Source organism: Mytilus californianus, unplaced genomic scaffold, assembly GCF_021869535.1.
Source record: "Mytilus californianus isolate M0D057914Y unplaced genomic scaffold, xbMytCali1.0.p SCAF_8, whole genome shotgun sequence".
Lineage (NCBI taxonomy): Eukaryota > Metazoa > Mollusca > Bivalvia > Mytilida > Mytilidae > Mytilus > Mytilus californianus.
This window is the reverse complement of record NW_026262734.1, coordinates 60,451,967-60,479,502: the sequence shown is the minus strand read 5'-3', so window position 1 is coordinate 60,479,502 and position 27,536 is coordinate 60,451,967. Positions and strand designations below refer to the sequence as shown.

Genomic DNA, 27,536 nt, shown 5'->3' with positions numbered 1-27,536 from the left:
ATGGATACTTCCATGTTTACCTCTTTCAAAATATTTTTAGCATATGTCAACCAGGTATAGCAACCTGATTCATCCAAACTTTTAGAAGGTAAAAAGGATTCATATAATAATGGATTAATTTCAGAATTTAGTAATCTTGTTAGGTAAAGTATACTCTGAGTTTTTATATGCATCTCTAGTGGGTATCTTCCTAGCTCTGTTCTCACGGCTATGTTTGATGAAGATTTTCTTGTTCCTAGGATATACTTACAGAAAGACAAATGTAATTTTTCTAAACATGATTTATCAGTTAAATTATATTTATCAGTTTATATTCGTTTTGAAATATTTGCACGTTTTCTGCTCTAAATTTTGAAACATATGTATCCATGTAAGTAATTTCTGAATTGTAACTTTGTTTTTACAAGAATTCCAAGAAATGAATATTCAGAGACATTTGTTAAATTTTCATTTTTATATTTTGTAAAAGATGGTTCCACTTTTTTATTAGATTGATGCAGAATCATTGTTTTAGTTTTATTAATATTTAAAGTCAATTGCCACTTTTCACAATATTTTTCTAAGCTGTATATAAATATATATATATAAATAAATTAAATAAAGTAGGACTCAAATGAATCCCCTTGTATAACCCCTTGTGTGACCTCAAAATATGATGAATGCCACTCTTCGTGCTTATAAGCAGATTTTGTTTCCTCATACTGCTCTTTAATAATATTAAATATTTTTTCCCTGCTCCTGCATTATAGAGATTATAAAGTAAGACTTTTCTCCAGACAGAATCAAATGCCTTTTTGAAATCTACATAGCAGGCATATATATTTTTTTTTTTTTTTTTTTTGTAAGTATTTGTTTATTAAAACTGGATGACAGTTCATTTCGGTGTCCTCTTCGCGGTCCGCGTTTAAAGTCCGTCTAATGTTTTGGAAAATGAGCGACGGCTTTTTGAAATTAAACAACTAAACCTGTATGTGTCGGGTGTAAATTACAGGATAAAACAATATATGTACATTATCAGAAAATAAATATTGTATTTATACTCGCTACTAAACAGGAGAATAGCCATGCGAGCCTCGCTATTCGAGCAAATGAATTTTATATTTTCCGACTATATATATAATGTTGTTTATAATTACTCTAAATATCAGAACAACAATGTTAAATCTGTGGAAGCAAACTTCTGTTCTTCCCTCGCCGTGATTCGAACTCATGCTATTGAGATATCGAGACAACACCGCCTGCCCCGTGTCCAGCGCTCTAGACCACTCGGCCACCTAGACTGAACTAAAAATTTAGCTTTGGGTGGCCTAGTGTTACCTTTCCTCGTCAGTAGAATCTAGAGTTGTAACACAGTACATGATTTATTAGGCATGAAGATGGATTTGAATATTGTTCATTTATACATATATTATACTGGAGTGAAACATCTGGGTTAATCCTGCAATTTGATAGGGAAATCACACTATTTATACTACTAATAATAATTCATTGAAATTTTGCATGTAGACAGATCATACTTATTAAGATATTTTAAGCGAAAAAAAAATTGGGGTCACCGATGTTGTTTTCGAGATATGACGTCATCAAAAACTTAAAGAATCGCGTTATAACGAAATATAGAAATACCGCTCTAAATTGTTAAAAAAAGACAAACTTATTGAAAAACCATGTTTAACTGGAATAACAAAAACAGTCAAATGTAACTTGTACCTTATGAACATTTGTTTGTCTCGGTTTCTTTATTTTTGAAGGCATTTGAACATTTCCCGCCTTTTTTAATTGCTATTTATAATAGATTTTTCTTGAAATAAAAAAAATCTACTAATGTTTTTCCCTTCAAACTTCTGCATAAGTTGCAGCTTCAAGGAAGATTTTAAAAGCATAAATAAAAAAGGGGGGTCACCGATGTTTTAAATCCGCTAAAACGGAAATAATCTTTATTATTGAATTTTGGCGGGAACTATAACCTTTTAACGTTATAGAACGACGTTGCTGGCATAACAGCATTTCTTGTAACGCTTGGGTTGAATTAAACCTTTTCACTACAAAATATAATATTATTTTTGAACATTTTTTAAGGTATTTTGATTATTCATTGATATCTTTATCAATCTATCGAATCGTTAAACATAGATACAATACTGAACAGTTTATTATAAAGTAATTGTCAAAAGTTGAAGTCATCTCATTTTTTAAATTGCATTTGTTGTATGGGGAAAACGAATGTTTGCCTCATGCCATATTATAGAAATAATTTTCGGCTTCCAGATAAAGAATCTTCTACCTCGGAAGACTGAGGGTATCCGGGCTGAAAAAGTAACACGTTCTTTTTAGACTGCAGGCAGAATAATTTCGTTATCATAATTTCACTAGCTTGTCCATTCGCACCGGGAAGATAAAACCTGAAATGCCGTGTTAAAAATGCCACAAACTCAGCACGTTAAAAGAAACATTTTTTCGGTAGGAATTTAAAATTGGTTCCGTAATTACACAACGCTTCATAATTTATTTGAACTGTGGAAACCAAATTTTTTTCTGAGTTCTATCATCCCGCACCCATTTTTCATACATCGTTTCATGTTCATTGTACATAATATGTTCAATGTTCATCGCCTGTGTATTAAAACTTTATGTATTACGTATATCTTATTACCGTTCGATTAATCGCTCAACGTTGGTATGTTATGAGAAAAACAATGCATCTGATAATTTAGAGTTAATTGACAATGAAATACACATCGCCATATTGATATCAGGAACATATAATGTTCCCAGTTGATGTATTTAAAAAAATATTTTAATTTGTAATAAACGGATCTAGTTTTTGTTCTTGTTCTGCTACATCTATCCGTGTTTCTGTGGACATGTCGATATATTTTATCTAACTCTAGTTTTTTGTCGAGCCTTCGACTTTAGTCGAAAAAAGCGAGACATAGCGATCCTACATTCCGTTGTCGGCGTCGGCGTCGTCGTCGTCGGCGGCGGCGGCGGCGGCGGCGTCCACAAATATTCACTCTGTGGTTAAAGTTTTTGAAGTTTTAATAACTTTCATAAACTATCCTGGATTTCTACCAAACTTGAACAGAAGCTTGTTTATGATCATAAGATAGTATCTAGAAGTAAATTTTGTAAAAACAAAATTCCTGTTTTTCCATATTTGACTTATAAATGGACTTAGTTTTTCTGCCAGGAAACAATACATTTACTCTGTGGTTAGAGTTTTTAAATTTTTAATAACTTTCTTAAACTATCCTGGATTTGTACCAAAATTTGTCAGAAGCTTATTTATGATCATAAGATAGTATCCAGAAGTAAATTTTGTAAAAAAAAATCTATTTTTTCCGTATTTTACTTATAAATTGACTTAGTTTTTCTGCCAGGAAACAATACATTCACTCTGAGGTTAAAGTTTTCAAGATTTCAATAACTTTCTTAAACTATCCTGGATATGTACCAAACTTGGACAGAAGCTTGTTTATGATCAAAAGCTTGTATCTCGAAGAAAATTTTGTCAAAATTTTGTACCTGTTTATGCGTATTTTACTTATAAATGGACTTAGTTTTTCTTCCAGTTAACATTACATACAGTATGCAGTTAAAGTTTTTAAAACATTTGTTAGACCCATAAACTATCCTAGATTTATACCAAACTTGGACAGAAGCTTCTTATAATCAAAAGATAGTATCGAGAGGAATATTTTTATTGATTTTTTCCTCATTTTTGTTGAGCCTGCGATTAACAGCAAAAGTAGGCGAGACACAGTGTTCTGTGGAACCCTTACGAATTTTTTTATCAGATGACAAATGAGAGTGTGGATAACCTTTGATGTAGAATAAGAGTTCAAGTTCCAGCTAAATTTAGAGTTAAAGTTCCAGTTTTATTTTTAGTTCGAATGTTTATTCGAGTAAGATTTCTAGTTAAAGCTCGAGTTTCACTTAGAAACTTCCGAGTTATACTGTAAGATAGAATAAATTCTGGTAAGAGTTAAAATTTTGAGATCTGAGATCGGATGAAATTAAAAGAAAGATTGCAGTTTCTATTTTCTGTTGGTGCACCTCTCTTTCTTGAATTGTATATTCTTTTATCACATTTATGTGTCAGTATGGTATAGCCTATATACTTTTTTTGCCAAAACTGATTAATGATAGGTAATTTGAAAATAACTGATTGATTGTTTGTGCCACTTTCAGCACTCTGCTATATCATGTTGGCCGGTTTTTTTTAAAGAACCAAGGTATCAAGAGTAAATTAGCTACCTTTGTATTAAACAAATGGTTGTCCTTTACAGTCATGATCGGAATCTGACAATCTACCTATATCACTGTTTGTTGGCAGGCAAGTGATCACATTGAGTGATCTGAACACGAACCTACATCTGAATTACTAGTTTTTGTTTTGTTTTTGTTTTCGTTTTTTTCTTGATTTTTGCAAAACTTTCAGTGGCAAATATTACATGAATATCAGCACAAAATTTTTTTCTATATGAGATGAATACTCTTTCACAAGACGGACCTTAATGTGATGGTTACAGATTAGCACTCTGAAAGACATGTTACTTTACATAAATACATGTGTGTGTTAAATATTTCTCTTGTTGAAGTCTTGTAAAGCCAAATATACAGTGTGGATTTTTTGTTGTTGTTGTAGGCAGTACGGTCATCAATAGTACAAAAATAACTAGGCATAGTGTTTGATATTTCCAGATTGCTCTGACGTCTAGCGGCCTTAATTTTTAACTTGCTGGTCGTACAGTTCGCTATAATTGACAGTTTGAAGAAATACTACAAAATATGATTTTTTTTTTGTGCCCAAATTATGTAAGCCTGTACAAAGCATTAAAGGAAGATTGCGTATAATGTACTATATAATACGGTGCTAAATTTTCTTTGATTTCGACAGCCAGCAACCGATGTAAAATTTTGTATGCTTCTTTTACAGTGATGTTTAACTGGCGTTATTCTTAAATAACGTTTGATATTTCAACAAATATGATTACTCTACGAATCACTCGTGTTCATGTGTTTGTGCCCCCCATACCCCACTTCCCAAAAAAAAAAGAAACTAAGAGAGAGAGGGAGAGAGATATATATATAGAGAGAGAGGCGTTTGACACCAAAGGAACATCGAAACTCATTGTTCTTATTTACATCCCTCTGTTGGACAGAAAACTACAAATTCCGGAAGCTGTACGCTTACATGCTGTTACTCTTGGTATATTGTTATTTTTTCCAGTATATTCCCACATACCGCATCGCGACGATACGCTGCCAACAGTTGGGTTACACTAATGACAGGACAATTGCCCGTATTGACCGGATGAGATATAAATAGTCAGAACTTTTTTGTGATTTGATAGATTATTTTAATATTTGAAGACCTTAGAAATATTAGACTATATTTTATGAAAATCTAACAAATAAAAGTTGACCGGACGGATTTCACACTCACTGATGTACGCTTTACAATATTGAACTGATCGACAAAAAGTGTTACTAGTAATATCTCTTTTGTTTTTACAATATTTTTTCATACAACTAAGAAATCTGCGAGATTAATAGTTATCTTATATGAAAATTTAAACTTCATAGTAAAACAAAATGTTTTTTCTAAAAAAAAAAGTTGACCGGACGGATTTTACATTCGCCGATGTACGCTTTGATTATACTGAAATGGTCGACAAAAAGTGTTATAAATATCTCTTTTGTTTTTAAATATTTTTTTTCTTCGTGAAACTACGAAATCTGCGAGATCAAAAAATTTGTTAATATATGAAAATATAAACTTTACAGTAAATAAAAAAAGATTTTCTACAAAAAAAAGTTGATCTGACGGATTTCGCTACAAATAATAAAGACCAGATCAACAAAAAAATGTTGATATTTCTCATATCTAACAATATTTTTCGGTGAAATTAATAAACCTTTAAGAAAAATAGATGTATAAATGGTATTGTATGTAAATACTAACTCAATAATAATAATAATAATATCTTTATTTAAAGAGAGTAACTCATTTGAATTAAACCCAATCGTAAGGTAATTCAAGACCCATATCAAGACCACTTTCGGCTATTTTTTTGCCATACATTTTGTCTGTTTCGAGTAGCATTTTCATTTTTTGCACTTAAATCAAAACATCATTTGCTTTCTCTTGCTTTAGTGAACGTCCCTTTGAGCGGGCCGCCATTTTAGAAATTAGCAACCTTTACGACGGACTCGAAACGGCGACGTCATAATACGGTCACGACACTATAGCGGCGCCGAGAGCGATGCGTATAAACAATAGTGTGATTTCCCTTTAACAGGGTATATGAACCCATATACTCTGTGAACAAAAACGAAGATCAGAATGGTATATCATGTTGAAATCAGGTCACTCCAGTATAATATAATTGTTATTCGGGCTTCGCATGGGATATGGGCTCTTATTCCATATCAGTGTCCTATATCCCCTTCGCCTGACGGCCCAGGAGATATAATACACTAACAGGGAATATGTGAGTATCCCAAATAACATATATTATACGTGTATAAATCCGTTTCATGACGTCACAAGTATTATACTAGTGGTTCTGGTAGTAGTGATGAAGTTTTTGAACTGGTCATTCTTTAGAGTGTTTTTTTTTTATTATTATATTCGTGTCTTTGTAACCGTTCCTCTTTAGTTTTTATGTATCTTATCTTTTCCATTTGAAGTGTATAATAATGTACCTTTTTTATTTGATTCAGGTGTTTGTCTCTTATGACTATCCACTAAATGTATATGCGAATATCTTCCATAAAGGAGTTTCAGAATGCCATCAAAAACTTGACAAACTCGGTGAAGACAGGAACTGGGACGAGCTCGTCACTTTGGTTAACAGTGGAAATGTACTGTACAGCAGACTCCCCTTTGAAGATGATTCAAATTCTTTACCTTCCTTGTACACACCACTTCACCATGCTGCTGCAGGGAAAGCCCCAAAACATGTCTTTGAAGATCTTTTGAAAAAAGGTGCATCTAAATGCCTAAAAACAACAAATGGAGAAACGGCATATGATTTAGCAGTGAAAAATTCCTTAGATGATGATATATTAAGACTTCTTGAGTTACCAGAAAATGTAAAGAATAATTCAGAATCTATAGCTATAATGGAAAAATCTCTACATACTGTTATATTGGGAAGAGTGGAGAAACTAATCCAAGAACACGGAGTTCAACTCCCACAGCTAGTCTTTTTATATGAAAAAGGTCCGTTTCATTATTCAGTTCCAATGATGTATGGTGGGTTTAACGTAAAGAAATATAACGATGGCATAAAAGTTCACAGTTTTTGTCGTGTATGGGGTGGAAGTGAGCAAGACCATGTAATTGAAAGAAATGGCAAAACTACTCTAAAAGCTACAGGCTATGATTGTGCTTTCTAATAAGTACGAAAAAGGTCAATAATAAATCTTTAAAAAGTGGTTTAAAGTTTTGTATAATACATATAGTTCATTTGTTATTTGAAGCTGATAACTTTATTTTTATTTTCAAATTGTATATTATAAAAGGGAGACGGAAGATACCAATGGGATATTCAAACTCATTAGTCGATGAAAAACTGACAAAGCAAAGGCCAAAAAAGAAAAACGACCGCATACACACACAACGTAGAAAAATATAAACTGAACAACATGAACCCCATCAAAACCATGGTGATCTTAGATTTTCAGGAGGGGTAAGCAGATCCTGCTCCACATGTGCACCCGTCGTGTTTCTGATGTGAGTACACAATCATCTAATTATTTGATGTCTAAGTGTTGTTTTTCAATTTTTATCGACACATCCCACTCCAATCGTATTTCTTGCTGCCTGTTAGTCGAAAGGTAATTTCTATCGGCTATTCAATACGAAGAAAAATATAAGCTATTTAAAACCATGTTTGAAAGAAAACAATACCGTAAAGTCTTTCTTTATTGGATGGCTTTGACAAAAAACCAGGTTTAGGCGAGCAGTTTCTAGCGGCGGCGTCAACAATGTATTAGTTTTTGATTAGGTCAGTTTATGGGGAACAACTAATGGTAGGTCCATGATATATGGTATAGTTGTACTAGCATTGACACAGTGACATCTCATTTCCGTGGAGATTTGTTGTCCCCGCCCCCTCAGTCGTGGTCAATTTACTTTAAATCTTTCTTAGTTTACCTGTATTAGTTTATGATAAGTTCAGTTTATGGGGTATCATTAGTGGTCTGTCAATGGCTTTGGCATGCAGATGTATAAGCATTGGCATATTTTATTTCCAGAGATTATTTGGCCCCGCTCCCTTAGTCATGGTCTATTGACTTTAAAACTTTTGCTTATTCTACATATATTAGCTTGTGATAATGTCAGCTTAAGGGGTACCATTAGTTGTAGGTCAATGTTATTTGGTATGCAAATGTATTAGCATTGGCCCATACCATTTGCAAAGAGATTATTTGGGTTTCCCTCAGTCATGATCTATTGACTTTGAATATTTGCAAAGTTTACGATTATAACAGTTTAAGATAAACTACAAATATCAAGTCGATATTAGTTGGTATGCAGTTGCATAAGCATTTGCAAGTCTCATTTCAATGGAGATTATTCGGCCCTGCATCTTTAGTCATTGTTCATTGACTTTGAATGTTTTGCATAGATTACATGCTTAAATGTTATTATTCTATTTTTAAGACATTTTAATTTCAATATTTGCATTTTATTATCAAAATTACAAAAAAGTAAGAAATGTCTCTGTCAATAGTTTATCTTTCTATTACCCATAATTAGTATTAGTTGATCTACCAGAACTTATGATACAGTAAGTATTTGACAGAGACATTGGGATCTTCAAAAATATGAAATATGCATTAAGGATGTTCGCTGCTCAGTATGAAAATAACAAGCTTTTCAAAAGATATTGAAAGTATATAAATAACGGAATTTAAAAAGTAGAGAAAAAATGATATGTTCGTGTCCTTGTTTTTGAGATATAATCAATTGAAAATTTGGCGGGAAATATTCTCTCTAGATTTTTCATACATTTAACGTTGACACTTTTATTTCTTTTAAAAACTATGAAAAAATAACAAGGATTTTATGAGATTTTCAAACATGGCTTTTTAAACAATATGTAAAAAAAAATATGAAAGGAAAAGTAGGGTTTAGCGGGCAATTTTTTTATTGGCACTTCATGGATAAAACTAGAGGATTCCGAATATCTGACAAAATGTCAAAACAAGAGTAGCGAACTTCTTAATCTCAATTAATAATACTCAAATTCAACATTTGCATTTAACTATAAAAATTACAAAAAAGAAGAGACATATCTCTATGCCAACAGTATACTTACTTTTTAAATCCATTTTATATATTAAATGCATATATAAAAGAGGGGCGAAAGATACCAGAGGGACAGTCAAACTCATAGATCAAAATGTCCACTTGCTGTTTCAATCAAAATGAAATCTGCAATGTTTGTAAATGAGTGCAGAGAACTTCAGTTTGTTAAATTCATACAACAATAAAATGTAGGAATACTCTTTTAATTTAAGCTCATCGTTTCATGTAAACCTTCTTGTCTTTTGCTTTCTATTTTTTTATGTCGTCTGCTTAAGATCGTATTTTTATCCATACCCAATGCATGATATTTTGTTTATGAATTTTATATGAAATGCAATGTTTCAAACAAAAATCGATCATGAATCGTCATAAATGGGTTTTCTTTTTTTGAAATCTATCTCGTGACAAAACAATCTGCATTAGTGTGTGTAAACCGTCATGGCGTTTTTAAATTATTAATAATATGAATTAAAAAGATACAGAACGCATCTTCTTCTTGATACCCTTTTTTCACAAATTTCTAATACCTGTTTATCTTGCAAAATTTAATTTATAAACTATTGTGGCTCTTTACATAGTTTTACATCTCTATATACATTCGCTCTCCTGTATTTTTCTAATTCAAATTAAATACAAAACTATGATTATAAGTTTTAATTCCAATGGCCAAAGTCGCTGAAATTTGTCTGCAGTGGCCTGCATTAAATTATTGCACACTAATCCATCATTTTCCAGATTTTTAATTACATTTTCGGGACTGTCATGATAATACATATAGAATAATGGCATTTTTGTTTTTGATACTGACTTTTATCATCAAGAATATCATGAATATCAAGCGAGCCCGCTAGGGCGAGCTGATGTTCGAGCTGATGAAGTTAGTATCAAAAAGTAAAATGCCATTATTCTTTTATCGGCAATTTGTCTTATAACTGTATGTTTTTTGTTGTTGAGAATATGAAGTAAAATGAAATAGTAGGTAAAACTACTTGTACGCGTACAAAACGTTGGGATAGTTGTTCGGTTGTATTATTGAAGTCGCGTGCATTTCATTGATAAATTGACGCGGGTGAACTTGAGGACGGGACGTTGCTGCACTGATACATGATGTCATTGCCTAATATTTTCGAGTATCAAATCCTGTCCAGAATCTTAAAAATATTAGGCAGTAAGATCAAAGGAAAAAATGTACAAATTCCCAATGAAAAATAGCATCTACAACATGATAAATAATACCGTCATGTTTTAAAAATTATGTACTGTAAATTCAGAAATTATTGCGATGTTTTTATTATTGCGAAAAATGCGACAGGGTTATAATCGCAATAATTAAAACTCGCATTTTGAAATTTGTTGTATGAATCCAAACAGGATTTTTCTGTATATCGCAAAAATTAAAATCGCATTTTAGTCTAAAATGACAAAATCGCAATAATAAATGCACGCAATAATTTCTGAATTTACAGTATATAAGTACAGGGCACAATATTGATCCTTACGTCACTCCTTCATGCATAGTTTCAAATGTACAAATGTTGTTAATATTTACATGGGTACTGTGTACTGTTTTCTAAATAACTATTTAATAAATATATTTTTGTGAATGACAATAAGTTAAATAACTCCCGAATAAATCATGTAGCAAACAACTTCGGAGCCCTGTTGGTCTCATACAGATAAAAGAGTAGAGTTGTGGTTTTTAGAGCCAAGCGCTGGAGATGAAAAGTCTACCGCCGTCTGTAGATTTAAAGTCAAGCTCTGGAGATCTGAAGTCCAGCGCTTAGATCTAAAGTCTAGTGCTATAGATGTAAGTCCCGCGCTGAAAATATAAAGTCCAGCTTTGGAGATGTAAAGTCAAGCACTGTAGATTTAGAGTCCAGCGCTGAAGATGTGTTTTGGCATTGCACGAGGTCATGTTTTTCTCTACCTGTTAATGAAGTCTTTACACTAAATCCATTGGATGTTGGTTGTGTACTGATTGATACTTTAGTCTTAGATACATGACTTTTTTATTAGTTGTTATTGGCTTCGAACTAGCTGTCAGTAACTGCAAGTACTCTCAGCTCTTTACTTAGTGTCTTTTTTGTTGAAGGGACGGATAAATACCCTGCCACGTCCGGTCTGTGTTTTTGTTACTTGTTTTTTCTGCATTGTATCGATCTGACGAGTTAAACCTTTTTCAACTGATTTTTATAGTTTGTTCATAAGTTGTACTGTTACATCTCTGTCCCAGGTTAGTGGACGCCCGCTAACATGTTTAACCCCGTCAAATTATGTATGTGCCTGTCCCAAGTCAGAAGCCTGTAATTCAGTGGTTGTCGTTTGTTGTTGTATATCATATTTGTATTTCCTTCATTGTTTTTTACATAAATCCGGCCGTAAGTTTTCTCGTTTGAATTATTTTACATATGTCATACGGGGCCTTTTATAGCTCATTGTTGACGGCCGTACGGTGAACACTAATTGTTAACTTCTATGTCATTTGGTCTCTGGTGTAGAGTTGTCTCAATTAATTATACCACATCTTCTTATTTTTATATCCAGGACTGCAAATGTAAAATATAGTACTGTTTTCCAAATAACTATTGAATGAATAGATTTATAAGCTTTTAATTTCAATAAAAATAACTCCGAATAAATCATGAATCTAACTACCACATAGCCTTGATGGTCTTATACAGATAAAGAGTAAAGTTGTGGTTTTTAAAGCCAAGGGCTGAAGATGTAAAGTCTAGCGCTGTAGATATAAAGTCCAGCACTGTAGATGCTAAGTCCAGTGCTGTAGATGTGAAGTCCAGCGCTGTTGATGCACAGGCCAGCGTTGAAGTAAAGTCAAGCGTTGAAGATGTAAATACCAGCCCTGTAGATGTAAACTCCAGCGCTGCAAATGTAAAGTCTAGCTCTGTAAATATATTAAAAGTCTTGCGCTGCAGAACAACAACTTCTCTTTCAATGACAAACACTATCTTCAGATAGACGGCACTAGTATGGGCACAAAAATGGCCCCGTCATATGCTAACATATTTATGGGCCAACTTGAAAAACGCCTATTGGCCACTGCTCCATACCAGCAATTATCATGGTTTCGTTTTATTGACGATATTGATTTTAAAAGGACAGATTCACAAGACCATCTGAATGAATTTCTACAACACTGTAACTCTTTCCACCATTCAATTAAATTTACACACTATACATCTATGGAGAAAATAAACTTCCTTGATACTACGAGTTACATCCAGAACGGAACCATTATAACGCACCTTCATACGAAAAAAACGGACAAACATCAATTTCTTTCTCCTAAAAGTTGCCATCCTAAACACTGCTCCCGGGGTATCCCATTTAGTCAGGCATTGCGAATCAAGAGAATATGCTCAACCGAAAATAAGCAAAATGCTAGACTTGGACAACTACGTAAACATCTAGTTGTTCGAGGATACAATAACAACATCATTGATACAGCTTTCGAAAAAGCAAACAACACTAGTCGCCATGAACTTCTGGAGTACAAGGATAAAAATAAAAGAGTCAACAGAACACCTCTTGTACTCACTTACCATCCTGATGTTGAAAATGTGTCATCCATTGTTCAAAAGCATTGGAAAATTGTAGAAAATGACCCCAATTTAAAAAAATTATTTTCAACACCACCAGTCATTGCCTTCAGAAGACTAAAAAACATCCGTGACAAATTAGTGACAGTTGTATTCTCCACCTCCCGGTTGCTACAAACAATGTGGCAGAAGGAATTGCTTATATTGTAAAGTTGCCAATACAAGCAGTTCTTTCGTCAGCTCCTTTACAAAACAAAGTTATACCATCTACTCAAATTCCAACTGTAAAAAGGAGGCCTCAATTTATGTACTAACATGTAACACTTGTGGCATTCAGTATGTGAGAGAAACAATGAATAAATTTAATATTCGGCTTAATAACCATCGTTCATGGTATAAAACCAACAAAAACTGTCCTCTCACAAGACATCTTCGCTCAAAGAAACATTTTAAACAAAATTTTTATGTGAATTTCTCTATCATTATGAGTAATAGGATAACTATATTTGATATATGGTTTCCTTGCAAGGTCTATATGTCTGTCAGACAGGGTTCACCTAATCATGACCTCATTTCATGGCTCCAAATTCAAAGGTAAAGTTACATGATTAGATCCGTTTCTCAGATACTGTAAGCAGTACGTCAACTTTAGTTGGTGTATGGAATGATTGTGAGGCGTATATGTCAGTCTAGCAGGTTTTATCTGACCTTGACCTCATAGTTGCGGTTCATCGGTCAGTGTTTAGTTTCCTGGTTAAGTCTGTTCCTCAGATACTATAAGCAATAAGGTCAACTATATAATTTTTGTCTCGCCTTGACGGAGTCAAAAAGCGAGACAAAGGTATGCTGTTTCCGGCGTCGGTGGCGGCGGCGGCGTCAACAATGTATTAGTTTGTGATTAGGTCTAGTTTAAGGTGAACCACTGGTGGTTGGTCAATAATATTTGGTATGCAGGTGTATTAGCACTGGCACATCTCATTTCCATGGAGATTATTTGGCCCTGTCTCCTCAGTCATGGTCTATTGACTGAAGCTTTTGCTTAGTTTACATGTATTAGTTTGTGATTAGGTCAGTTTATGGGAAATCACTAGTGGTAAGTCAATGATATTTGGTATGCAGTTGTATAAGGATTGGCATATCTGATTTCCATGAAGATTATTTGTCTACGCCCCCTCAGTCATGGTCTACTGACTTTAAAATTTTTGCTTAGTTTACATGTATTAGTTTGTGATTAGGTCAGTTCAAGGGGAACCACTAGTGGTAAGTCAGTGATATGTGGTATGCAGTTGTATAAGCATTGGCATATCTCATTTCCATGGAGAATATTTGGTCCCGCCCCCGCAGTCATGGTCTATTGACTTTGAGGTTTTTTGCTGAGTTTGCATGTATTGGTTTGTGATTAGGTCAGTTCAAGGGGAACCATTAGTGGTAGGCTAATGTTGGCACTCATACCACATCTTCTTATATCTATATATATGATAGAAAAAACAAAGCTATATTTGAGAATGGAAATGGGGAATATGTCAAGGGACAACAACCCGACCAAAGAGCAGACAACAGCCGAAGGCCACCAATGGGTCTTCAATGCAGCGAGAAAATCCCGCACCCGGAGGTGGTCCTCAGCTGGCCCCTAACTAAAATTGTGTGCTAGTTCAGTGAAAATGGACGTCACACTAAACTCCAAAACATATAAATGAACTTAAATTAAAAAACATACTAGACTAACAAAGGCCAGAGGCTCCTGACTTGGGACAGGCGCAAAAATGCGTCGGGGTTAAACATGTTTTGTGAGATCTCAACCCTCCCCCTATACCTCTAGCCAATGTAGAATAAAGAAACACACGCACAGTAAAACTCAGTTTAAAAGAAGTATATATATGGAGTATCCATCTATGACACAAAATCAGTACATGCACAGCAAAAAGCAAAGGAACAGCGCTTTTATTGCTGTTCTCCATCTCAAAGTCACAGTGAGGCTTCAACATGGAGGTTTAAGACGGCCCTTAGGACCGGTTTAAGTGGAATTCTTTGCAAAATGATTCTGATAGACTAAGATGTAACACCACCGGTCAATACAAAACATACTGGAAAGTAGTACATATTAAAAACAAAATAGTTCCTACGCATAGGTGTTTATGATGTATGGAATGATTGTAAGGTGTGCATATCTGTGGAAGGGTTTATCTGACCTTGACCTCATTTTCATTGGTCAGTATCTAGTATTCATGGTTTGGTCTGTTTCTTGTATACTGTAAGCAATAGGTCAATTATATTTGGTGTATATAATGATTGTAAGTTGTACATGCCTTTCTGGCTTGGTTTATCTGACCATGACCCAAGATTATCAACATAAAATAAGTTATGAATAGTAAAACAGGCCAGACATTTGAGTGTGTGTAGTCTTGTTTTCCTTAGAAGAATAATAATGTTTAAAAAACCAACTTAATCTGATTAAACATGATCTTTCTTGATCTAGTTAAAAAGAAGTATTAGAATAAGGAGATTTGATATTGTTATGAGACAACTATCCATAATTCCAAAGGACAAAGGTGTGAATAGTTACACATCATTGTAATGCCTTCAATAATAAGCAAAACCTCTACCATATAGTAAGCTATAAAAGGTATGACTGTGACACAATTCAAAAGAGAAAACATAACAGCCTTATTTGTGTTACAACAATAATGATAAAAATATGACGAACAGCAACCAACAATACCACATACAGAATGTTACTGGTTTGAACATGTGTGTGAGTGCTTAATCCTCCCCTTAACCTTAACAAGTGATGTAACAACACCAGAACAAAGAGTATAGATCGATTTGAAAAGTTTTTACTTGTTGGATTGATACTAAGCACAAAAAGACGGAGTACCATTATTTCAAAACTGTCTGAAGACTTCTTATAGGAGTCCTCGTCCGTCGTCATTAACTTACAAACACCTTCTCCTCTGAAACTACTGGATCATATTTAGCCAAACTTGGCCACAATCATCATTGGAGTATCTTGCTTAAAAAATGTTTCCGATTAGCCTGCCTGCCAACCAAAATGCCTGGCATGGCAAAAAATAGAACATGGGGGTAAAATGCAAGTTTTGTCCATTATTTTGAAAAACTTTATAAATAGAGAAAATCTGACACGAGCTGATATGTTCAGAATGTTGAGCTCTACCAATTGTTCATATACGTCAAAACTGTCAGACAACTTCTTATAGGAGTTATTGCCCTCAAATGACATATTTAACCATTTTTTTTTTCATTTTTGCCTATTATCTTGAAAACTATAATAGATGTAGAGAAACTTTAAATTGCAAAAATGATCAGCAAGACATGTTCTACAAATAAGTTTGCTTGGTCGAAGTCGTCAGTCGACTCCTTATTAGAGTTAATGCCCTTTGATGACGATTTTTACCAATTTTAAAATTTTCTCCTCACTTGGCGTCCCTCATCCTCGTCTGTCGTCGTTCACTTTCACACAAATTTTCTCTGAAACTACTAGTTACTCAGGTGCAGATCCAGAATTTTGAAAGTCTTTGTTATATGCCTTGAACGATTCATAGTATACTTAATTCTATTACATCCTCTCTTACTTTAAGTATATTTCTGGGAGTTCAATTTGACCCCTTTTAAACCATTTGTAAACTGTTTTTATAATGGTAAAATTCCCAAATTGTACATACATTGGCGGTTCCAGGGGTTGTTCCGGGGGTTGAACCCCCTTCCACCTTTTTCTTTTTCTCTTTTTTTTATTATGTGAAAGTTTCATGGTGTTCCGGAGGTTGGACCCCCCCCCTTTTAAAATTGCCTGGACCGTGCCTGACATATGTGTCTGAGCTCTCTATGAGATTAAAGATACAGAGCCTCGGAGAGAACTTTACTTATCAAAATCAAACTTTCAATTTCGTAACTTATTACGATAATTAGAATATGTGATCATATTATAATCTTGATCTTGGATTGGGTAGATATATAAAATATAGGAAAATTGTATTCTAATTATAAAAATAAGATGTGGTATGATTGCCAATGAGGCAACTCTCCACAAGAGACCAAATGACACAGAAATTAACAATTATAGGTCACCGTACGGCCTTCAATAATGAGCAAAGCCCATACCGCATAGTCAGCTATAAAAGGCCCCGAAATGAAAAATGTTTAACTATTCAAACGAGAAAATTGACGGCCTGATTTATGTACAAAATAATGAATGAAAAACAAATATGATGTACAGCAACAAACGACAACCACTGAATTACAGGCTCATGATTTGGGACAGGCACATACAGAATGTGGCGGGGTTAAACATGTTAGCGGATGCCCAACCCTCCCCCTAACCTGGGACAGTGGTGTAACAGTACAACATATGAACAAACTATAAAAAATCAGTTAAAAAAGGCTTAACTCATCAGATAGATACAAGGCCAAATCAAGTAACAAAAAAAAACAAAAAAAAAAACAGAGAGGACATGGCGCGGTACTTATACATCCCCACAACAAAAAAGTATAAAGACGTCATAAACAGCCAGAGAAAAACATGATCTTGTGCAATGCAAAGATACAGGTATCGACAGATTGTTTAAAAATAATATTTAGTTTGATTTTAATTTACTGATAACAAAATCAATATTAATACCAATAAAAAAAAAGACTATGTTATGTTTGCTCTAGATATATGATAAAGATTTCATTTCTTCTTCCATCGAGAAAGAAATAAAAATGATGGAAACAACTATTTCTCTGAACTGGTCTCTCAAACGATTCACCTACAAAAAAGCTATGATATAAACTCAATCCAACAAACGCTCAACAGGTACAAAACGGTCAATTAAACTGAGGACAAGAACTATTGCTTAACAGATTTTTGAATCGAGGAGCAGGTATACTGCTTGCCCTTCCAGAACACCTGCTTGAGTTTACATGTTTACCCCGGGTTTCGGTGGGAATTATGTTTCTCAATATTTAGTTTTCTGTTCATTGTTTTTGGATTTGTTCGTTTTTTGTTGATTTTTTTTTTACCATGGCATGCATGGCGCTGTTGGTTTTTTTTTTTTTTTTTTTTTTTACTAGTGTGTTTTAAATGTCTCCTTTGTATTTCCCGCTTTTTTTTTATAAACTTTGTTTTGTAAATTGTATTTTTTTTTTTGACAAGCTATACTTGTGGAGAGCATATCTGCGGCAACTATAGTAAGTCACCAAAACAAAAATCTATTAACATTAAGGTTTTTTAATCGGCTGTCTTTAATACAAAGTGCAACCTTTACCATAATCCCTCATTATACGGGAAACATTTTTAGCGATTACATCATTTGGTAGTGTGTTACTAAAGATAGACTTTATAGTGGATTATTGTTTACATTCGTTCAAGTGGAATGTTATAGAAGGTATTTATTTAAATAGAACTTATGATTAAGACTTAATATTGAAATCTATAGGTTTACCATGTTTACGTTATTTTACTGTGTATTTACTGTGTAAAATACACCATAATAACTTATCGATTCTCTTATAAATTACACATGTTATACTTGTGTGTAATTTCATTTTCATGTAGCCATATATTTTATTTGACAAAGCTTTGTGCTATTTACACATCAACATCATGTTTACTTAAATACGTTTTTCTATAATTGACTTCAAGAATTACAGTAACTATGATCATTCTTTACTGTTATCATTACACTCGATTTCATAATAAAAATATTGATGTTTAAAATGTGTGTACTAGGTAAACATCATTTCTATGATGCGCCGTTTTACTATTTATTCCTTATTTTCTGATATCAAAAATTCAATTTTTTGATGTATCAGGAAATCGATTTTTTGATATCAGAAATACGCGAATTTTTTATATCAAGAAATAAGAAATAAATAAATGAAGGCTCCTCGTGTGTCAATTAAAGCATCCAAGCTCACCCATGAGTCCAAGCAGAAGGAAATTTGTGCAAATAATGTTTCCGGTAGACCAATTGTTTTATAATGTGGAGTACCGCTACATGATATTGGTCATTATATTGATGATATAGGGTTCCTTGTTACAAAACAAAATACTTATATCAAGGACACTCAAGTTTTATAAACATGATTTAGTCTCCAGAAAACTGCTATTTAATAACATTTGAAGCAAAAATCATGTACACTTGTTTTCAGTTTGACGAAACTGAACGAGTAATGAATTACCTCGATCCAACTATTTACGAAATTCGAGTCCCATGCACTAAAATACAATATATTGAAACTTTTAGAAATTATTCTAAAATATAACATATTTTCTTTTGCGTCGAACACTTAGAATCTCAATCGGCAGAATTAGTCGACCTAAGAATTTACTGGAAAAAGTTTTACCAAGCTTGACACAGTCTTTGAAACAAAACACTGATATGTTCAAGATCTAGATACGATGGCTGGATGATATATTCAGGTTCAACTGACGTAATACACGATCTTTTCGCCTTACTTATATATCTAATACAATACATAACAACTTAAGTTTTACATACCAATTTTCTCAAAATGAAGTTAACTTTCTTGACAGTCGTTCTAATACAAAGATTGATTTTATTGATTTTTTGTGTTTTAACGCCACTTTTAAGCACCGCTTTTGGGCTATTTCGTGGCGGCCAGTTTTTATTGGTGGAGGAAGCCGGAGTGCCCGGAGAAAACCACCGACCTACGATAGGAAAACTGACAATCCTAGTCAATTAAGATTGGAGTCGAGTGCACCCGCACGAGCGGGGTTCGAACTCACAACCTCAGTGTTGACTGGCTAGTGATTACAGTAGTAACTACTTAGACCACTCGACCACCGAGGCCCCCTAATACAAAGACAAACGCTTCCAAAATGAAGGTATTTTAGATATAAAAACGTACATGTACATCAAACTCAAACTTTTCAATACTTCACAGGAAAAACTTATATAAAAGGATTTATGCAATGCGCGCACATAAGACATACTAGCAGTCTTTAACAAAAGTCTCTTAAAAAGACGAAATAGACGAAGTATTTGAAAATACAAGACATGCAATATTTTTTATTAGTTGTTTTTGGCTTTGAACTAGCTTTCAGTAACTGCAAGTACTCTCACATCTGTACTTCGTGTCTTTTTGTTGTTGTTTCGAATGTATAAAATACCTTGCCACGTCCGGTCTGTGTTTTTTGTTAGCTGTTTTTAGTCCCCTACCGACGAAGTCGAAGGGGACTTTAGGTTTGCACTCCGTCCGTATGTCTGTCTGTCCATCCGTCAGTCCGGCAAATCCGTTTTCCACACTTTTTCTTCTTCATTCTTGAAGATATTGTTTTGATAATTGTATACAGTTTTATCATGCCAAGTTGCAGTTCAAGTTCGAATTTTGTTCCGGTCTGGTGATTTTGTGCAGAGTTATGGTCCTTGGACTTAGAAAATTCACTTAAATAGTCAGTGTTCAACACTTTTTTTCGTCATGTTTCAATATATTGACTTGATATTTGTTAAATAGTTTATACCATGACAAGTTATAGATCAAGTTAGAATTATGTTCCAATACAATGAATTTTTAACCGGTAGGGGACTATGTATTGCCATGCAATACTCACAGAATGCTTGTTAGTCCCCTACCGACGAAGTCGAAGGGAACTTTAGGTTTGCACTCCGTCCGTCTGTCTGTCTGTCCATCTGTCAGTCCAGCAAATCAGTTTTCCAGACTTTTTTTCATCGTGCTTGAAGATATTGATTTGATATTTGGTTTATTGATTTATCATGACAAGGTACAGGTCAAGTTCAATTTTCACGATTTTAGTTTTTCTCTTTGTTCAGTAAAGCCCTTTCCCTAGAATTAAATGTTTGATGGAATACTTATTAATTGGTAGATTTCTGTTCAAAGGGAAATAACTCTTTTTTTAAAAGATTTTTAAATGACAAATTGAAATTTAGGATTTTTTCCTTTTCTTTGGTAAATTGTTTGAAGAATTTAGTGGTGGGTTTGTTTGTCATTCTTGAAGATATTGATTTAATAATTAGTATATAGTTTTATCATGACAAGTTACAGATCAAGTTGGAATTTTGTTCCAGTCTGATTAATTTGTGCAGAGTTATGGTCTTCGGACATAGAAAATTCACTTAAATAATCAGTTTTCAACAGTTTTTTTTCGTCATGCTTGAAGATTTTGACTTGATACTTTTATGTAGTTTACCCAATGACAAGTTATAGATCAAGTTAGAATTTCATTCCATTACAATGAATTTGTAACCGGAAGGGGACCATGTATTGCCATGCAATACTCACAGAATGCTTGTTCTTCTTTCTATCGATCTGATGAGTTAAGCCTTTTACATTCTAATACGTTCGTATTATTTTATCATGGTTATGGCGTTGGCTGCGTCTGAAGACATGTTGGTTCTCAGACAATAACTTGTGTATAAGTATGGATCTCTATGAAATTTTAGCACAAGGTTCCATACCACTAAAGGATGGTTGGGATTGTTTTTGGGGGTATTGTCTTAGCTGTTTTGTTATTAGGGACTAGAAAAGGGCCAAAAACAATTATTTGTCTGGTTTTAAGACAATAACTTGAGTATAAGGATATATATCTCTGTTAAATTTTAGCACTAGGTTCCACACCACAATAGGAAGGTTGGGATTTATTTTGGGGGGTTATTGTTTTAGCTGTGTAGGGATTAATGGCCAAAATGGGGCCAAAAAATACCATTTTTCATGTTTCAGGACAATAATTTGTGTATAAGAGTATGGATCTCTATGAAATTTACCACAAGGTTCTATACCTCTAAAGTAAAATTGGGATTTATTTTGGGGGTCATGGCCCAAACCGTTTAGGAATTACTGGCCGAAAGTGGGCCAAAAAACTAGGATTTTCTGGTTTCTGGACAATAACTTGAGTATACGTCTATGGATCGCTATGAAATTATACCGCAAAGTTCCGTAAAAGGAAGGTTGGGATTTATTTTGGGGGTTATGACCCTAACGGTTTAGGAAAAAGGGGCCAAAAACAATACTTTTGTAATACTTTATATAAATTGATTATTTCTTGACCAATTTCAATGGAGTTTAATTCAAAGTTTTGAATATTTGGGGTTCTTTGATATGCTGAATCTAACCGTGTATCATGTGTATTTAGATTTTTGATTTTGGGACCAGTTTTCAAATTGGTTTACATTAAAGTCGAAAGGGTCCAAAATTAAACTTTGTTTGATTTTAACAAAAATTGAGTTCAAGGGGTTCTTTGATATGCTAATTCTAAACATGTGTTAAGATTTTTGATTTTGGGCCCAGTATTCAAGTTGATCCAAATTGGGGTCCAAAATTAAACTTTATTTGATTTTAACAAAATTGAATATATGAGGTTCTTTGATATGCTGAATCTAACCATGTATCTAGATTTTTGATTTTTGGGCCCAGCTTTCAAGTTGGTCGAAATCGGAGTCCAAAATTAAACTTCGTTTGATTTTAACAAAAATTGAATATATCGGGTTCTTTGATATAATGAATCTAACCGTGTATTTAGATTTTTGATTTGGGGCCTGTTATCAAATTGGTCCACATTGAGGTCCAGAGGGTCCAAAATTAAACTTTGTTTGATTTCATAAAAAATTGTTAAAATTCTTGGGGTTCAATGATATGCTGAATCTAATCGTGTATTTAATTTTGCATATTGGACCATAATAGGTAAATGTCCAATTTCTAAATTTTTAGTTCTTTGACCACATTTTTATGTGTCAGAAACCTATGATGTGTCAAATATTTAATCACAATCCAAATTCAGAGCTGCATCAAGTTTGAATGTAAGTGTCCACACTTGCCACTACTGTTCGGGGTTCGACCTCTGCTGTCGTATCAAGCTGCGCCCCGCGGAGCATTTTATTTCTTATGTTGTGGTGTAACTCCAGTGTCCCAGGTTAAGGGGCTCAAACTTGTTTAACCCCGCCATATTCTTTATGTGCCTGCCCCAAGTCAGGAGCCTGTTGTTCAGTGGTTGTCGTTGGTTCATGTTTGTCATATTTGTTTTTCGCACATTGTTTTATTATAAATTAGGCTGTTAGTTTTCTCAAATGAATTGTTTCATATTTTTCATGGCTGCACAAATCTGTTTCAGAGGAAACCAATAATTGCTTATGAAAGAAACGGGAACTTACAAGAATTATTGACTATAAACCTTAAAGTAATTAATATGTGAAACACAAAAACACAAAACTTCTTATGGCTGATGAAGCCGAACTCAGAGATATTCTTTCCTTAAACACGACCGAAACTCGAGATATTATGTTAGGAATCATGGATGAGCTCGGATGCTTTTATTGACACACAGGGATCCATCATTAATTTTTTCTTATTGTGGAATTCGAATTTTTTATATCAATAAAATCATTTTTAGATTTTAGAAAATGTATTTCTTGATATCAAAATTCAGTATTATTTGATATCAGAAAATCTATTTTTTGATATAAAAAAAATGGATTTTTTGATATAAGAAAAATCGAATTTCTGATATCAAGAGATATAAATGATTTTTTGATATATAAAAATTGAATTCCTGATATAAAAAATCAATTTTTGATACCAGGAATTCAATTTTTTGATATCAAGAAATATTTTTTGATATCAGAAAATTTGGAATAAATAGTAAAACGGCACCTCATACATGTCGTCGTTCAAACGTGTGTACATGTTATAATGTAGTTCTGGTCTTGCACTTTCGCTCGGTAATTCACCTATATACTTCATATAAAATACATTTTTTTTAAACAACATCGTGTACTGTTTTCATCTTTATTATTTTTTTTAATTATAACTTGTCATTAATCAGAAATAATAATTTATGTATAGATATTGAAATTAAATTCTGTGTACTAGTTAACGCCCGTCCGTCCGTCCGTCCCTGTATCCATCTATCCGTATACCCGTCCGTCGGGTCCCGTATCCTTCTGTCCGTATGCCCATCCGTCGGTCTATGCATCATTCTATCCGTTCGCCCGTCCGTCCTTCTAAATTCTGTTTCATTTTTCTCAAGCCTCTTAAAATGTGAGCATGTTTTTTTTAGCACACTTTTCTGAGGACCTGCGAATTATAGCTTCCTGGAATATGGTATCGAGCTTAAGTTTAATTGGCTATACATTGTGAAGCGTTTTCAGATGTATCACTTATCAATGTTCTGTTGACCGGATGCTTACAAATATATGATGGCCATAAATGAAATGTTCGTCCCATTTTTCTCAAGAACTATGGATCAGACCTTGCTGCAATTTAGTTAAAGTTTTATATGTGATCATGCCGTTGAAATGGGTTATAACAACCATATCTCATCAACTTGACGTGATTAGTGTCACTCAGTCTTCAGTTTTAATTGTTTATCTAAATTTTGTTAAATTTCTATGTTCACAAATGTTTCATATTTTGTGCTTTCCAAACATTGATTTGGATTGTTCCTGATTGTGGTTTTTTCCGGAAACATGTGTTTTTCGCAAGAAAATCATAACATTTATATTTTCCAGATATGGTCCGTTCAAATAACTTATTTCTTCGTGTACTCAACTGGGTCAACAATACATGCTGTTGTAGGCGCTTATGCGATAGAAAAGACAGGGATGTCTCTTCATCAAAAGGACTTGCTTTGACAGGGGAGATTGAAGATTTACAGGTTTGTACACCTGTATTAAAACCCTTGAAAGTTACCAGGCTTATAAAAAATGAAAAACAAGACTTTATAAACTTGATGCGTCCGACGTACTAGCTTACGTATGTACTTACATATTGGTTGGGTTGTGGCCCAAACTGTTTAAGAAAAAGAGGCAAACAATCCGGATTTTCTGGTTTACGGACAATAACTTGAGTATTAATCTATGGATCTCTATGAAATTGTACCACAAGGTTCCATACCGAAAAAGAAAGCTTGGGATTTATTTATTTTCTTTTTGGGGGGGGGGGGGGGGGGGGGTTAATGGTCCTAAAAAGGGACCAAAAACAATACTTTTTCTAATACTTTGCATAAATTGCTTATTTGTTTACCAATTTCTAACTTTAAGAAATATAAATTAGAATGGAAATTTAACATTGCATTTGCTCTGAAGCCTTCATTTCTCTTAAGATATTAATACAAAGTTTTAAAGAACACATAAAAAAGTGATTTTGTATGCCCCCGCCGTAGCGGAAGGGGCATTAAGTTTTACCCTTGTCCGTCCGTACGTCCCAAATTTGGTTTCCGTTCACTAACTTTTGTATACCTCAACCAATGTTATGAAACTTATACACAATGCTTATTACCACAAAACACAGATCAAGTTTGAATTTTGGTGGCGTCACTTTTACTGTTCTAGAGTTATGCCCCTTTACAAATGGAAAAATTGCTGATTTTTTTCCGTTTTCGTTTTCTGACTAAGTTAGCCTCAACCAAATGTTATGAAACTTATACACAATGCTTATAACCACAAAAACACAGATCAAGTAGGAATTTTAGTTGCGTCACTTTTACCGTTCTAGAGTTATGTCCCTTTACAAATGTAAAAAAATGCCGAAATTTTCGTTTCTGTTCTCTAACTTTAGTTTGCCTCAACCAAATGTTATGAAACTTATACACATTGCTAATTACCACAACATACTGATCAAGTTTGAATTTTTGTGGTGTCACTTTAACAGTTCTAGAGTTATGCCCCTTCACAATTCGAAAATATCTGAATTTTTCGTTTCCGTTCTCTTACTTAAGTTAACCTCAACCAAATGTTATGAAACTTATACACAATACTTATTTCCACAAAACTCAGATCAAGTACAAATTTGGGTAGAGTCGCTTTTTCCGTTCTTCAGTTATGTCCTTTTATAACTTTATATGCTATGCAAGCGGGGGCATCATCTGTGCCCCACGGACACATTCCCCATTTATTCTTATCTTTTTTTATGTAGTAAACCCCTTGAAAAACTTAGCTTATATTGTCCATTAATAAATAAATAAATTAACCATTTGTGTATTTGGATAGGCTGAATATACACGTGTGTATTTAAATTTTGAATATTTGACCATAAAAGGTAAAAGTAAACTTTAAATTTTTCAGTTCTTTGACCACTTTCCTTCTGTGTCAGAAACCTGTGTTGTCTCAAATATTTAATCACATGGTCAATCCAAATTCAGAGCTGTATTAAGCTTGATTGTAGTGTCCATACTTGCCCAGTTTTTCAGGGTTTCAAGCTGCGCCCCGCGGATCATTTGATTGTTTTATAAATATAGTATGATTTCATCTGTTTTGCGAATAAATCGTGATGTGCCCAGAATTATGTTTCTTGCTAGAAATTTTGATAACATACTTATATATACTTAAAAATCAGTTCGAATCTGTCTCATTTTGTAAATTACATATAATATTCAGATGCATAATAATTTAAAGACAGACGTGTTATGTTATAGTTGAATTTCTCTAACCAATTAATTGTGGTCTTTGATTTATTAATGCATAGTTGAACATGATAACATGGTTATTTAAACTCAATTACAATACCTTCTAATTAAGAAAAGGCTTTAATTTTGAAAATACATCAATACAATAGTTTAAGTTAGAGACATAATGGATAATCGTTAATTCATGAAAAAAAACATTCGTCCACCGGGCTCACGGTTTATGTTTCAAGAACCAACGATATATCCATTGTATCTATAATACTGAGTACAACTTGTACTACTATAATAAACACCCGTGTCTTTGTAACCGTCGCTCTTTAGTATATACTTATCTTATCTTTTCCACTTGAGGTTTATTATAAGGTACCTATTTCATTTTATTCAGATGTTTTCCTTATACGACTATCCAATAAATTTATATAAGAATCTCTTCCATGAAGGAGTTGCCGAATCCCATCAAAAACTTGACAAACTCGGTGAAGACAGGAACTGGGACGAGCTCGTTTCTTTGGTTAACACTGGAAATGTATACTACTGTAGACTCCCCATTAAAGATGATTCAAATTCTTTAGCATCTTTGTACACACCACTTCACCATGCTGCTGCAGGGAAAGCCCCAAAACATGTCTTTGAAGATCTTTTGGAAAAAGGTGCATCTAAATGCCTGAAAACAACAAATGGAGAAACAGCATATGATTTAGCAGTGAAAAAATCCTTAGATGATGATATATTAAGACTTCTTGAGGTACCAGAAAATATACAGAAAAATTCAGAATCTATCGCAACAATGGAAAAATCTCTACATACTGTTATATTGGGAAGAGCGGAGAAACTAATCCAAGAACATGGAGTTCAACTCCCACAGCTTGTATTTTTATATGAAAAAGGTCCGTTTCATTATTCAGTTCCAATGATGTATGGTGGATTCAACGTAAGAAAATATAATGATGGCATAAAAGTTCACAGTTTTTGTCGTGTAGTGGGTGGAAGTGAGCAAGACCATGTAATTGAAAAAAATGGGAAAACTACTCTAAAAGATACAGGCTATGATTGTGCTTTCTAATAAGTTCGAAAAAAGTCAATAATAAATCTTTAAATACTGGTTGTAAGTGTTGTATAATACATATAATTCATTTGTTATTTGAAGCTGATAACTTTATTTTTATTTTCAAATTGTTTATTATAAAAGTGAGACAGAAAATACCAATGGGATATTCAAACCTCATTAGTCGATGAAAAACTGACACTCAAATAATCAGTTTTCCACACTTTTTTTCGT

General features: G+C 33.6%; 2 protein-coding genes across 2 annotated transcripts; both read left to right on the top strand.

Moving 5' to 3' along the window:
* On the top strand, positions 1 to 7,464 carry LOC127712817 (uncharacterized). The gene is made up of 2 exons (XM_052219425.1): positions 1 to 54; positions 6,730 to 7,464. The coding sequence occupies exons 1-2, from the start codon at positions 1 to 3 to the stop codon at positions 7,405 to 7,407; spliced, it is 732 nt and encodes a 243-aa protein (XP_052075385.1). The 3' UTR covers positions 7,408 to 7,464.
* Positions 7,465 to 18,173: 10,709 nt separating this feature from the next.
* Positions 18,174 to 27,361, top strand: LOC127711399 (uncharacterized). Its single transcript, XM_052217430.1, has 3 exons — positions 18,174 to 18,263; positions 24,363 to 24,508; positions 26,643 to 27,361. Exons 2-3 carry the CDS (start codon positions 24,365 to 24,367, stop codon positions 27,318 to 27,320), a joined length of 822 nt encoding a protein of 273 aa, XP_052073390.1. The 5' UTR covers positions 18,174 to 18,263; positions 24,363 to 24,364; the 3' UTR covers positions 27,321 to 27,361.
* Positions 27,362 to 27,536: the final 175 nt, after the last annotated feature.